The following is a 14,676-nucleotide window of genomic DNA, read 5'->3' as shown; positions in this document are numbered from 1 at the left end:
CCCCCCTTTCACTGAAGGTTGCGAATGCTGCATGAACAAAAATCAAAGAATTTTCATGAAGATTCCTGCTGTAATTTTCAGCACAGTGAATCTGATAAAGGTCATCAAGATCGACTGATAATTCATGTTGAGTGTTTTCCTTGTGTTGGAACAAAGCTAAAAACTGTTCAACTATGATATTTATGATATTTTTATGTGCTATGTGTTTTGTCTTTTAAATCATACTTCTACACCACACCAGTGATATACTATGTGAAGCTACTATGCCTACTTGAAAATATCAATGTATATACGAAGGACCTTTACTATACAGTGAACTTTTTTTATTAAGCTTAAGTGATTTTGAAGAAGAGTGTATCTCATGTTGTGTCTATATTACATGAAGAAAAATGCTTCAGCCCTGGTGGCGTTGCCAAAAACAGAAAGAATGTCTTGAATGTCAAGTGCAAGACTCACCTCAATCCTCCAGATCTTGAGCCCCTCTGACCGTCCCGCCCCCTTGAAGGCTGCAGGTATAACAGTGTCGCCCATCTTTCAACGTCCTTCCTCTCCTGTAACAGGCACAGATCAGGTGTGCAAATTAAGGCAGGAATCTTCCATTTTCAATCTCAGGGGGTAAAGAAGGAGATATGACTACATGGGTCTAACATAACATGCACACATGTACCAGTAATAATGAGGAACATAGAATTTGATTTTTTTTAGCAGAAAAGTACCAAGATCTAGAAGTACTAAATCATTTGGAGAATACTCATATTGTATCATCGTAAAAAGATTTTTTCACAATGCAGATGAAACTGTTCAAAAAGACCACTCTGAGCCAGGTGGTTCTGATATAGAGATGTTCACTTGTACAGGTTTGACTGTGTACCTCCAAAATCCTGCTTAAAAACAATACAACTCTCTTCCATCATAAAACTAGGCATGAAAATAAAACATGTCAGGCCTAGCATGTAGCTTACTTCTGCATTACGTAACCAACCCGGAATCTCCACCTGTGCAGTAATTAGTCTACATCACCGTTCTAATGTACATTCTTACTACAATGTTTATGTACATTATTTATATGCAGAAGGTAGTACAACTGTTATAACCCAGGTGCTCATGTTTCTAATGGCTATGATGGTAGCCAAAGACCACAAAATTCATTTACACTTCCACAGGGCTAAAGAAAACACCTGCAAGCTACTACTTGCAGAAAAAACTTGATTGCAAAAACAATTATGATTTTGAATGCTAGAAATATTAAAACATGATTAGAAATAACAGCCCACAAAACTAGCTAGCCAGGATATTTTACCTAGTAAAAAATACACTAACAGTATAAAGGTACTAACTATAAAAGACATTTTATAATGTTACTTATTGTTAGGGTCATTTCCAAACAGCACATTTCCACATGTGTGGTATACAGGTAGCTTTTGTTGTGTGAATCCTTTTGTAGAAGGCTTACTTGTTTACAGACTTGCACCTGAGTACACACTGATGTACACACAGTTATTCTAACACTCAGCTGTGTGTACCTCAGGGATCACTCCTGTGTCCCATGTTAGGTCAGGACAGACTGATAATATACTGACCACTGACATGTATACGAGTCTATGACACAAACAGGTCACATGAATATGTATGTCAAGGTACAGCACAAGCTATGTGATTCTACCAGTAGAGGCCGTGATCAAAGCACTCCAGAAAAGATCCCAATCGGGTAAATTTCAAGACATTCGCGTAAAAACCTTCACTATAGTCTAGATCTATGGATTGACTTAGGATTCAGAGACCACCCTAACATATTCATAATGTCCTGTTTCGAGTTTCTGTCTAACGAGACTCCAATCGCAATCGCTACCAGTACAAAGTTGAACGATTCTGTAATTTCTTTCATGTGGGGCAATATGAAGTTGAAAGTAATATGTTATAGACATAAATGTATGCATTAACATAGTTCATTTACATAAAATATTCAGTAAAACTAGCAGGATGTCATCTTCTTCAATATGAGAAGGGAACCATAACACTACATATCGAATAGCAAGCCGATGTAAGTTATAATAGGAGTATGACGTATCTGTTTGTCACACCTAGTAACAAAACCATGTATCACTGCCAGTCATTCATATGGTGAGGTTGACTGGTCTCTTGCATATCTGCATATCAATGTAGTCAAGTTATTCATGTCAGTCTACCAAGTGATTCCTTATTGCACAAGCAAATATACTAACTAACTAAGGCTTGAATATTCCCCCCTTTTGCCACTCTCAAGTTGTATTTCTGAATAGTGCATTCAGATGATACAATGAATATATTACATTAAAGCTTACATGTTATGAAATAATAATTACTAAAATTTCCCTCTATCCCTCCCACTGTACACACAATTCCTTTACATACCTTTGCAGACAGTCCGAGGTATTGTTACCACCGCAAAGGCATGACCCAGAAATTATCCTGTAATGGCCTCTACGGCCCTTCCCATGAATAATATATGCACATACAGATATCAGATGGGAGCTTCCATTCCGAAAAAATGTCACGTCAACACAAGAACTGTTTCACATCAATTTTGAGAAGTGTTTCTTTAGAAACTGATGAGTTATGATTTTGTACTGATGAAATATTTATCTTATTGGAAGCATTCAAATATCATAGCTATTGTTTCAGGTCTAGTTTCTGGATAGCGATGATAAGGTCAACACTTTAATTGTTAATAAAAAAATTCACCTGTTCAACATTTTACCCCCCTCAGACTTAATGGTCTGTTCCTAAGCAATCTAAAAATTGACTACCTTTGGCATTTTTAGGTTCAATGATAAAGTTTACATAAAACAAGTAAATGCATCTTTCCTGTTATATAATGTCAATCCAAACTGAAGACATCATTAAAGATTCATATCCTTTTCAGCTTTTATAATTCTCTCGGGATTAAAGTGCTTAATCTTTTTGGATTCTAAAGATACTTGTGCCAGGTGTTAGAAAAGCCATATGCAGTCAGCAGAAAAATATCTTGAGTCACTAGAGAATTTCAAGTAGCTTTTTTAAGTTCTAAATAATCTAATACTTATATTAAGTCAAACAATGAACTTACAGTACCTGCTATGTTTGAAGCACTCCTTTCAAGGGCTGTGTTTGGTATGAACATTTATATGATACACCGATCTAACTACACCTTGGTCTTTGCACACAATACATTTTGGCATGTGGAGAATGCTTTTACATTGAAATGCATTTTTACAGGTAAGAACTAACAGCCATTGTCTTTTATTACATTGTTCTTGCTGCGGAATTTCAAGGTTGTGTCGACAGGCATCTAGAAAAAAACCTTGACCACGCCATTAACAAACAGGCACTACGGCGATAGGTTTGTTTTGTTTTTCTTGCGTGGAGCTAGGATGGGCAGGATGCCCATATTTGGACAAAATCCAGTGTTGATTGAAGGGGGACTTTTAGGGTTTGTATAGGGTGAAGGCAATTGTTGTACCATACAAATTTAACAACTATATAGTAGTCTGGCATTGTTGATATTACAATACAATACAAATACACACATTTATAAACCATCAGTACATTTAGGGTTTGTAGGTAATTGTTGTACCATACAATTAAACAACTATACAGTAGTGGTGCTTGTTGTAAGTAGAATAAAATACAAATATACACAGTTATAAACCATCAGCAAGGTTTTCAAAAGATCAGTGCATTAATTCTCTTGATACATTTTAAAGTGAGTACAAGATTTTACTAAAATTGGTAGAATTACTGCAGCATAAACAGAAACTCAGGAGCTGACCCTGGTACTGTAAATTTTTTAATGTTCACAGTCATTAAATTCTATTTTGTAGTTTTTGAGGTGAATATTGATCACAGTCATACACATCTTATTGTACTACATTTTAGTATTGGCTCCCTATTTCGGTAACAAACATGAAAACAATTTAGAACTCTTAAATACAAGATATCAAAGCTAGAAGTTTTGCTGCAGTAGCGAGGAAAGCAGCCAGGGGGCCAAAATTCTTTGATAGGACATGACCTAAGGCCTAAGCACATTTCAAATTTTATGACAATCTATCTGTACCTTTTTGTGCTATGCTGCTATACCAAATTTATACAAATATACATAGTTTACATGCAGATGTAGAAACCCTACCAAAACATTACATTCTTGGTGAAGGTAATGAAAATGAAATATACAGTAAAACTTACCAAATACAAGACAAGTGTACAGAAGCCAGTCTCGACCAAGTTGGTTCAATCAGACCCAATGTACAGTATCAAATGATGCCCTAATCGCTACTTATTGTTAGCTTTAGGAGTGGTCAAAGTAGCCCTATAATTGTTGACTGTTGGTGTGGTCATTTTAGTACTTATCTTAAGTGTGGACAGGGAACTTATTTTGAAGACCAAAATAGTTGAAATACAAGTTTTATTACGTGTTATGAACAAGCCTATATTTGTTGAAAGACAATGTCAACTTTTCTGGGACTATTTCACACTATTTCAGGAGAGCAGTATCAGCCTGTAAAGCTGCAGTACCTGAAAATATTGCTAGGGGGGAGGGGGGCAAAAATTGCCATACTTCTTCATGATCTCAATAACTACCCAGATCCAAAATGTATCCAAATCCATCAAAATGATTTTGAGTTATAGATGCAAACATAGAGAAACACAACCAAAAACAGTACCCCTGTAGAAAGTGTGAGGTAAATGTCTTAATGACAGTCCCGTATAATTACATATAGTATAAAGTTTATCTTTTTAAGCACCAAAAATGACATTAAGTAGGAGTAGAATTTAGAAGAATTACTTTATTTGATGATGAACTTTCTGAGAATCTTACAGGATGTTCCTGTCATCTTCGGTGAAATATCCATGTCCTGCATACTCTGTATGGTACATTAACTCCACACTGCCTGAGGCCTATCTCCCTACTGCGCAACCCATACCAAATAAACAACAAATTTGGTACCAAACACTCAACAGTTATGTTAGCGGCCACAATTAAATAAAAAGTTTAGGACCAGGACAATTTTCTTAGAGATGGAGAAAACGTAAAAATAATTTGTTTTTTCTACTTTAATGATGCTTGCCGATGATGAATTCTATCACTATCAAACAATACCACATGCATAATTTAATGTGCATAAATGTTGTTCATCAAAAAAGCTATTCAAGACGTGTGAAAGGCATACAGAAATATATTTGAAAATGATGCAAAATACAGAATGGTATAAAATAAAGGATTATACAAAGTTGCCACATATACAGGAACTACAGATGATTTGAAAAGCAATATCAACAGTAATTATCATGATGCTTATCATTAGTACACAGTGTAAACATACTTGTACACACCTTTTGGCACTTTTAACTATACAAACACATGTCATAGATGCCTTCACTGGTCTTTCAACAATCAAATCTCTTCCAAGTCACGAAAGAAAACATTTTTCTGCTTCCATGGGCTTCCTCAGGTATTGTCGGAATGTTTGGAGGGGGAAAGTAAAAATAAACAAACCAAATTCACTTTCTACACTTGGTTGAACTAATACATAAATGTACATTCAATCTACATGTAATTTCCTATATGGACATTTCAAATGTTTTCATTATGTTAGTTGAATAAGTCAACTTGAAATGATTTGTCTAGCATTTCTTTACCTCATATTGAGTCTATGAAAAAATAAACAAATTACATTAACAATACTTTCAATTGTAAAGGAAAAATAAATGTTATCCTATACAACTCTTTGGAACAGTAAGCAACTTTAAAAACCATTTGAAATAAGAAAAGCATTAATTGATGGCAATTTGAATATTTTATAGAAGATTGGAACAAAGGAGTAAAGAATTAATTGTTCAACTTAACACCAAAAACTGTTAAGAAAACATACTCTTGAGTCTTGTAAAATAAGTGTCTAAAGAGATATTATCTGCCAAAATCTGTATAAAAACAGATGTTTCCAGTTTCTTCAGTCATTGCTTCAGTGTTTCAGAAACTATTTCAGTGGGTGGCAATGTTTGAGGGCTTTATAGGGTCAAGGAGGTTATAAAACCTCCTTGGTAGGGTTAACTAACATGAGTTTTCTTACAATTTTCACTACCCTCTCATAAAACAAGAAAACACATTAAAGAATCATAGATTGCTGGGAATATTTGTTTGTCAAATACTATACCTGTAAACCCTTTTTGGCCCTCAAAGTGGCATCCAATGAAAGTGTCGACTGATAATTAGTTTAAGTTCATGTCTGTTGCTATAATGCATTCCTGGGCCAGCATCCAAATCTTCTGTCAGTACAAAACTATGTGCAGTTAAGCACGAACACCGGAAATAACCCTTCAACACGTAACATCTGGACCTTTTCTTACATTTCATATTTACTGTTTTTGTGGTGATATTTCCAATAAGTTCAATGACACTGTGAATATATGTCTCCCTTGTATGACTACCGTAGCAAGGAATTGTTTCCAGCATAAATTTCAAACAATATGAAAACCTTATATTCCTTGGCAAAACAAAACTGGCAAATAAACTAACAGTACATCATTATCAGTATGCTATAACAATATACATTAACAGAATGGAGATATCATTTGCTATTATGATGACACACATGCATCATAATTGATTCTTGTCTTTTTTTGCTACCTGATAGTTTAGGTGAGGTGAATTAATTATTGGAAGAGGAAATTACCGAAACACAATCTACAAGACACATTATACAAGAAATTTTAATAATTATACCACATGTGAAGTATGGTTTCTCAAGTTTCTATAGGTTAAAACTATAAAGCAAATGGTAGCACTTACATGATTAAATTAATAATACCTACAGTTATTATTTCTCCTTCAAAACCCAGAATTAAATCGACTTGTGTATGTGTACATAACTTGTATTTGTAGTGAACTCATCTCTAAATCAGAAAGCGAAAATACACTTTAATTTAGCTTTTAGAAATGTATTGTCGTGTGCATCTTTAATGCATGGGCTCGAGAATGAAACTAAAATAACACAATTGTGTATTGAAGTGCCACACTAAAGGAATGAATGAGACTTTTGGCAAGCTGCCCTATTCTTACATACAAACATATCTAAACAACCGTACCAAAGTGCATCACCATAAATGCTTTCGTTGTGTTAGGAAGTTACAGTCCATATTTGGTCATGTTTAACATGATTTGGTTGTATCAAAGAGATGGGCGTATAACAGGGCTACACCCTGTGTGCCATGCATGGTAGAAGGAAAATAAAGTGGGTGGGGTTCTTATTATTACCTTCTCCCTGTATAACTGGAAATAACACATTTTTTTCTAGGCCTGACGACAGGAAATAAAAACCAGACTTGGGTAATGTAATGTTCGGAACGAAAGGTCTATTCCAAGAAGGAAGGAAAGTGATACAAGTAAGGAAAAATGTGCTGAATTTTAAAGTACAGTCAAATCTGTCACTAGTAAAGTTACATGTACCAATCAAGTACAAACCTATCAATATAATAGTGTAGTTAACACTCAGGCCTAGGAAAAAAATGTTGTGTTTCCTGTTTCAGTCCTAAAAAAACTTAGGGTCAGTAGGTAGGGATTATCTTAGGCTGGCCAAAACTCTAGTAAGACATATTACAATACAGTTGAACAAAGTAAACTGAAATGTATGACGACACTTGTCTTTCAATGGCAAACTTTAATTTTTTTACTACTACTTCTACTATTACTACAAGCAACTTGTTTTTACTTCAATAGGAAGCAGAATAAAAATTCTAACTGGAAGCTATGTGACTCTACTGCCCACCCAAAAAAGTCTAGGGTCAGCAGGTTTTTCTGGGGTAGGTAGAGAAACAGGAAATACAACATTTTTTTCCATAGCCCCAAGGTACCTGAGAAAAATAGCCAACAGAAACAGGATTCTTAAATGCTTGAAATGGTGGGGAAAATCATCATCAAAAAGTTTCCCAAAAATGACAGGTGGTCCTTATAGAGAGGGGGCAACTAGTTCGTAAACAATGAGGTTTGAACATGTCAATGAAATCTAATAGTAATATTGTCATTATGTTCTAACTACACTATTATTCAGAGGTTGAACATACATTTAGGAGTACGATCTCCTCAGGTTTGAATCACTGATTAGGTAGTTTATTACGTAGTGGATTCTAGGAATTCAAAACAATATAAAAGCCCCGTCAATTTAGTTGGCAACTAATTGCATTTCAGTTTGGCTACGTAATCAAATTTGGCAGCATTTTCCAATCTCCAAGTCTAGCCAACTGTTTCCGTGTGCATATACACGGTTCTAATGTATACTGGTACAAAACAGTGGGTGTGGTGTCATGCTGTGTTCTTATTTGTATACAGGGTGAAGCTATCGTACATACCATTGTAAATAACATCAACAATCAACTGTTTACTTTAGGGTTGGGTACATCCAGGCTTAAAACACGCCTAGCTGTTAAATTATCTCAGCAATGCATGGTTACAGTAGTTTCACAGTTTACATGGTGTAGTACTGTAACGGGAGGGGCCCTGAGTTCGCCACTTTTTTCAATAGTCATCGTTTTCAAACGGAAATTTAATGACCCTCTCTATTATTAGTGAATACATCGGCACATCTTATGTCTAACTTTTTTTTGCATGCGTTACCATGGTGATTGATCGAACGTATAGGTCAAGGGTCAATCAGCAACTTTCCGACGTAAGATGGGGCCTATGTTCTAAGGGTGTACCCTGAGTTCGCCACTTTTACAATTGGTCAGAAATCGTTAAAAAGATCCATTGAAAATGTTTTTGAGGTATTAAATTCTGTTCTATGACTTACCACTTTCCTGTTACGGGGAAGTAAATCAATATTTTGCAGTGCATCTGAATGAAACACGCAAGTTATGTAGACATATTGAAGTCCGTCTTCTAGTAGTTCTACGACCACCTGATGGTAACGTTCTCCGCAGAACGCGGTCACTCGGGGTCAGCCAAGATCATCGCATCTCGAGAAGCATTTGCAAACTTTCGTAATCTTCATGTTGTGCGATAGACGTTTGTACAACATTTGTTGATAAAGAAGATAATATATATAAGTTTGAAGAGCCTTTGGATTGAAGTCGTTGTGCAATTTGAAAGAAACAACATGCGCTGCACGTCCGCGGAGAACCGAGCTGGCACGTTCCATACCATCAATCATCATACGGCGGCCACGTTTACTGCATTTTCTCGACTGATACAAATTTATCAAAGAAACAAACTATTATTTGTTTTCTTTTCAGTTAAATGTCGATGTTATAGATTACCTTATTATCCGAGTCCAAAGAGTGCGACAGTCACTATATAACTTAAGATATAGTTTTCACGGCGATCGGTCCGGCAGACAACCAAAAAAACAAGCGCAGGCGACAATCGTCTCCTGCGATACAATTTTGCAAACAAAGGCTATTTTCATATAGTTATCACGCAAGACCTAACAAAGTTACACAAGTTTGAGTCACGGTGCTTTAACGTAAAATACGGCGTTACAGTAGACAGAAACGTAACACAACTCCAGCTATAGTCGCTGCGTTGCTGTCAGACGATCTCTTTGGCGCGAAATTGGAAGCGATATTCCCACGCTTGGACGCGGACATGTTTCCAAAAAAATCCTCGGCGAAACCGATGTTTCCGCGTCAGATACATGTTTCTATAAGACATGCTGAAGTACAGTATGATAGATATTTTGTAGAAGCACCGCTGTGAGAAAGTCCAAGGAATGTAGAAGTTCGCTGTTCGCACACGGCACCTGAAACTCTAAGTTTAATCAACTCCCGCGTTTGATTGATAGCCGGCAGCCTTTGATGACAGTCACAAAGTCGGTGGAAGGCGTCACCAAGTTTACAGTACCCTGGCAACAAGGAAGCCGACGGGCTGTGGGCGGTGCCACAAATTTGCTGTGCTCAAAAGGCCTGGCGAGAACAAGTCCTCTACTAAACCGTATTTTTTTTTACCGAAGCACGTAAATTGAGGATAGAGGAGAATTCTATTTTCTTTCCAACAAAGCCATGCTTGTGAAAGCTGAAACGTTTTGTTTCAAGGCCAAGGGTGTCTCATGTTACACAACAAAGGGCCGGCGATCAGAAATAGGGGGGTGGGGGTGTCTGGCACACATTTCTTGGAACAGCCTGCATGCAAATGCTACGTGTCAGCGAGATGGGTGATATCGTGATTTGATATCGTGTTTCTGCCGGGGATGGGCGGGGCCTTGGTTTTCGCGCTGCTGTCAACCAGTCGGCGTAAAGCTAAGACGGCGGCTTCGTTCTGCAGCCATTACGTAAGCGCAGGCAATAATTTTTGCTCTTTTTTTATAGGCGCACCGTGCGACCGTGATTTATTTGCAGGAAATATAAGGAGATCTTACCTGTTTTATGTCTTCATTCCTCAGTTTGGCGCTTTCGAACAGGTCGAAAATGACAGGTGTTCGATGTTGAGTTTAGCGTTCGAATTGAAAAAAAAGCCGGTCAAATTCATAAACAGAAATGATTAAAGAAAGCAGAAGACGACATATTTAAGTACTCATCTTTATTCCACAGGTTAGGAAGATATTTTAGCTGCTCCTTGACTTGTTGTTCAGTGTACAGCACCATTTTTGTAATGAAAAACAGTCGGTCATTGGGAGACAGTCGCTGTCGCCAGGCTCCCGGCCCAGACGTGCGCTCCGTGCCGCACGTCCTACTTTCCATTTTCTTCTCCATAGATCGTCACTTTTGTAGATATGAAGAAGCTAGTGTATGCATATTGTACTTTGGTGTTCCATGTTAAGATTAACCACAAAGGTAATATCAGAATCTTTCCTGTCCAGTGTAGAAAATTTTAAAAAGTTAAAGTGGCGAACTCATGGTACAGTGGCGAACTCGGGGCCCCTCCCGTTAAATCTTTAAATGTTGGAGATGGTTCTATTTTCGATGTTTTTGCAATGCCTTTCCACTGCAAAATTATGAGTAACGTTATGTGCTTTTTTTTTGCAACGGTTGTTTCCTTAGTACCACAAAATAAAATCCAAGCAAAAAATACCTGAATTTAGAGTAACGTGTGTATGTCTATTTTCCTTTCCTTGAAAGACATAACAAACTTATTGTCATGATGATTATGTTCTATTTGCATAGCAATGTTGGCAACGTTATTTGTTTGAAGAAAAAGTACAACATATTTTTATCAACAAGACAGTCAAAGCGAAAACTGTACAATACATTGATGAAAGTTACAAATGGAGATGTCACAATTTTGTCTACAAATTCTGATAATTTTTCGCTTTTTTAAGGAGCATCCTGTACATTAATGGGTGTGCCCTTAAGAGGGACAAAGGTTACTTTACAAGGATGCCTTAACAGGTTGTTAGTACATAATAGATGTTTCTGGACACTCTTAAGGCTTTTCCTTAACACCAGCTTTCACCAGATGTGATGAGAAGGTTAAATAAATCCCTAGGGAACCATTAAACACGAACACAGGTCATTATTCTCCGTTAATAACCCTGAATGACCAAAAATCTACTGCGGGCCGCCATCTTGGATTTTGGATAACGCTATTTCCTGGATATCCTGAGTGGTCCTATTACGATATATTTCTTTATGAGGGACACACAGACTTAAATACAACTCAAAGTTCATGTTACAAAGAGAGACGATGTACAACCTTAACTTCGCAATGTGACCCGGAAACAATACCTTCCCAAAACAGGTTCAGGTTGGATCTTGCAACCTTTAAAGTTAGGTGAACTTAAAACGTACAAATCGCCCCCTAAACCTTCATAGAGAGGATTTTCTTTAGGTTTCTCGAGCCTGGTTCTTCTAACCAGGGTTTGTACAGTTGTACGAGCAAACAGGCATTGTTGAGACAACGTGAAAGACTTTGATTCTAAGCTGGCAAATACCGTGAAACGCAGGCATACCTCCAGCACCCCTCCCCTTTCTCGCCCATAGTCAGGTGTTTTACGGCATTCCCGTTATATTTTACGATGATTCCAAGTTCCCTGGAAAACCCTGAAGATCAAGTTCCATCTGATAAGAGCTTGAGACGTAGTCAGAAAGTATCACTTACCTTTAAACCCTACAAGTTCCGGGAAACAGTAAGAAAATCCGCCTCTCGGTGCCTCTTATTGCCGACCTGCACGGTACACACCTCAGGCCAGCTGTGACCCGCCGCTCTGTATCCCTCCGCTACAAACCCTTGTATTTCACAACACCAACATCAAGTTCAAGTCACAAGACTACAAATTACGCGTCACACGTCTCTTAAAATATGAGTCATTTCCAGGAAGAAAAAAATGTGCAGAACTTGGCAAGTTTGTGGGAGGAAGTGAGGGATTATTTTTCTGGGGGGACGAGGCGTGGGTGGTGACGCGGCCTTAAGGTAAATAGAAGTTGGTTGGGTGTGACCTTACCTGTGTTAGGGCGTGGTCAGCCCTCGGGCAGGTATGAAGCTTTCTCAAGCGGAACGCACCCGCTTAATCAGTTTATCTTGTGTGTCATCCGCTACAACAACGACCGTAAGGTCATCTTCTAGGTTAGCAAATAGCCTCCAAGGACTCTTGAAGGGTTAGGAAAATGGCCAGTAAAGGCATTCAAAAACACCTGCTGTTCGAGCTATGAAGTTGGTTTCTAGTTCGAGTTCAACTCGAGTTTATCTTGTGTGTAATTTGCCACAAGCGAGGACCGTTAGGTCAACGTCCTGGTTAGCAAATAGGACTCAGGGTTAGGAACATGGTATTGGCATACATGAAGCACCTGCTGTTCGAGGTCGGTTTGTAACGTTACTTCAACTCAGAGAAACATTGTGTGTGTAAGTCGCCTTTTGGGCGAATTGTCTTCATCGGAGCCTTCTTTAAGAATGATGATCTGAAGAACGTTGAAATACCTGACACTGGTGCTTTTTTCTTTTGCCGCCATCATACAATTCACGTTCAAAGAATCACACTGAATAGCATTCCTGTACCGTAAGGTGTGTCAAATGCTTGAAATATTTGTGATTTTTTTCTCCGTCATTGTTTTCTCTCTGAATACAATGCGCAAATGCCACAAACTCGCCACTAAACGTGTTTAACATTATTGATTCAGTGATGTGAATAGCTTGAAAAGTGGAAACGTAAGACATGATAGAAATTGAAATTGAAATTGCTTTTGATACTCTCAATACCAATAAAAGGTTCATAATCATAATCATATTATTGACCCTAGTGTGTAACTGCCACATTCCTATCATTGGAAACCGTTATCATTGTATTAAACTGATCGATCAAAGTACAAGACCTGTCTGTACCAATGGTTAATAAATGACAATAAACATATCACAAACAGACATCACGGAGTAAATAACCTGGCGGCAAATGAAGTATGTTTGTTAGGTCAGCTAGATGACAATAAAAAGTTAATGATCTGCGAAGTTCTCGTCTAAGTGTTTGTCTTGAATTTCGTTAGCGATAAGCATGAAGCATTCTGTGACGTTACAGGTACAAACCGCAAGAAATGAGCTTAATCGAATGAGCACTGTGTCAACTGCACAGACGCGCATTCACACACACACACACACACACACACACACACACACACACACACACACACACACACACACACACACACACACACACACACACACACACACACACACACACACACACACACACACACACGTACGCACAGAGAGAAAGAGAGAGATGTACATGTAGTTAAAAAGGATTGAAATAAACTTGTTGCAAGCGTGGTTTGTTGTTTGAAGGCGAAACGTACGACTCAAGTGGTCATTTTGATGACCAAATAAAAAGAGTACGCCCTTGGAGAATGCCCTCTCGGTTAATTGGTTACACAAAATCTAGAAGCACAGCGCCTATATTGATAGGGATGACCATATGTATAACGTAAGACTTCGAAGTATTGCACACAGTAGTTCGACCAACTGTATACGCACAATGATACCGAAAATTTCTCATGAATGAAGGGCGAGAAATCAATTATAACGTGCACATTAGAGTCTCGGTCTCCGCCTCCCCCAGACATCAAATGGTCTACCCATTAGGCGGATAAAATTCCACTCTAACTGAAGAGAGGAAATGAAAACTTCAGCGGGTTGGAAGGAAGAAGGCGAGGAGGCGGGTGAACGGAAACGGGTGGGTCAAGGTCAGGGGCGTGGGAGGTGGAAACTGTGCATTTAGCTGTGACGACATTATCTCAAAGCAGATGCACGGCAACGAATTGCTGCCTCAGTAAATGAGGTCTACTTCTGACGGAGGTACAGCTTTTGGTTATATTTGCGTGTTCGCACCTACATGTAACATCTATTATCATAATACCATGATACCGGCACGTTTACGACGATTTCTCTAGCCATACTGATTTGACAAATTGTCAACGCATCATTTTCTCCAGTTACATGTTGCTGTTATAGCTTACCCTTGCCACTTCTTCTGTGTAACTTTTCTGCCACTCTTGTCTTGCTAAAAAGCGTAATATCGTAATTGTAACACGCCGCGGAAATACACGGCGAACGGGCGCGTGGTTGAGAGGGGGTACAAAATACCGGCCGGAAGAAACACGGCACAATTAACTATGGCTGCGTACGTTCAATTTTGCCCATTCAGTCGTAGATCCGGGCTATTATGCAACGGTTCTTCACACTTTTACATGAGTTGTAGGTCACCAACAGAAATTCAAGATTGCTGTTGAATCATGTTCGTCTTG

General features: G+C 38.1%; 1 protein-coding gene across 2 annotated transcripts in view; it reads right to left on the bottom strand.

Annotated features, from left to right (window-relative positions):
- The window catches only part of LOC118406221 (advillin-like), a 39,128-nt gene extending 26,931 nt beyond the window's left edge, over positions 1-12,197 (bottom strand). For both annotated transcript variants that reach the window (XM_035806135.1, XM_035806136.1), the window contains exons 1-2: positions 12,044-12,197; positions 457-551 (exon numbers count right to left, since the gene is read on the bottom strand). In XM_035806135.1, the coding sequence (XP_035662028.1) occupies positions 457-531 (75 nt within the window). In that variant the 5' untranslated portion in view covers positions 532-551; positions 12,044-12,197. The remainder of the gene's footprint in view (positions 1-456; positions 552-12,043) is intronic.
- Between the last annotated feature and the right edge of the window lie 2,479 nt (positions 12,198-14,676).

Source organism: Branchiostoma floridae, chromosome 18, assembly GCF_000003815.2.
Source record: "Branchiostoma floridae strain S238N-H82 chromosome 18, Bfl_VNyyK, whole genome shotgun sequence".
Taxonomy (NCBI): domain Eukaryota; kingdom Metazoa; phylum Chordata; class Leptocardii; order Amphioxiformes; family Branchiostomatidae; genus Branchiostoma; species Branchiostoma floridae.
This window is presented reverse-complemented; position numbering and strand designations above follow the sequence as displayed.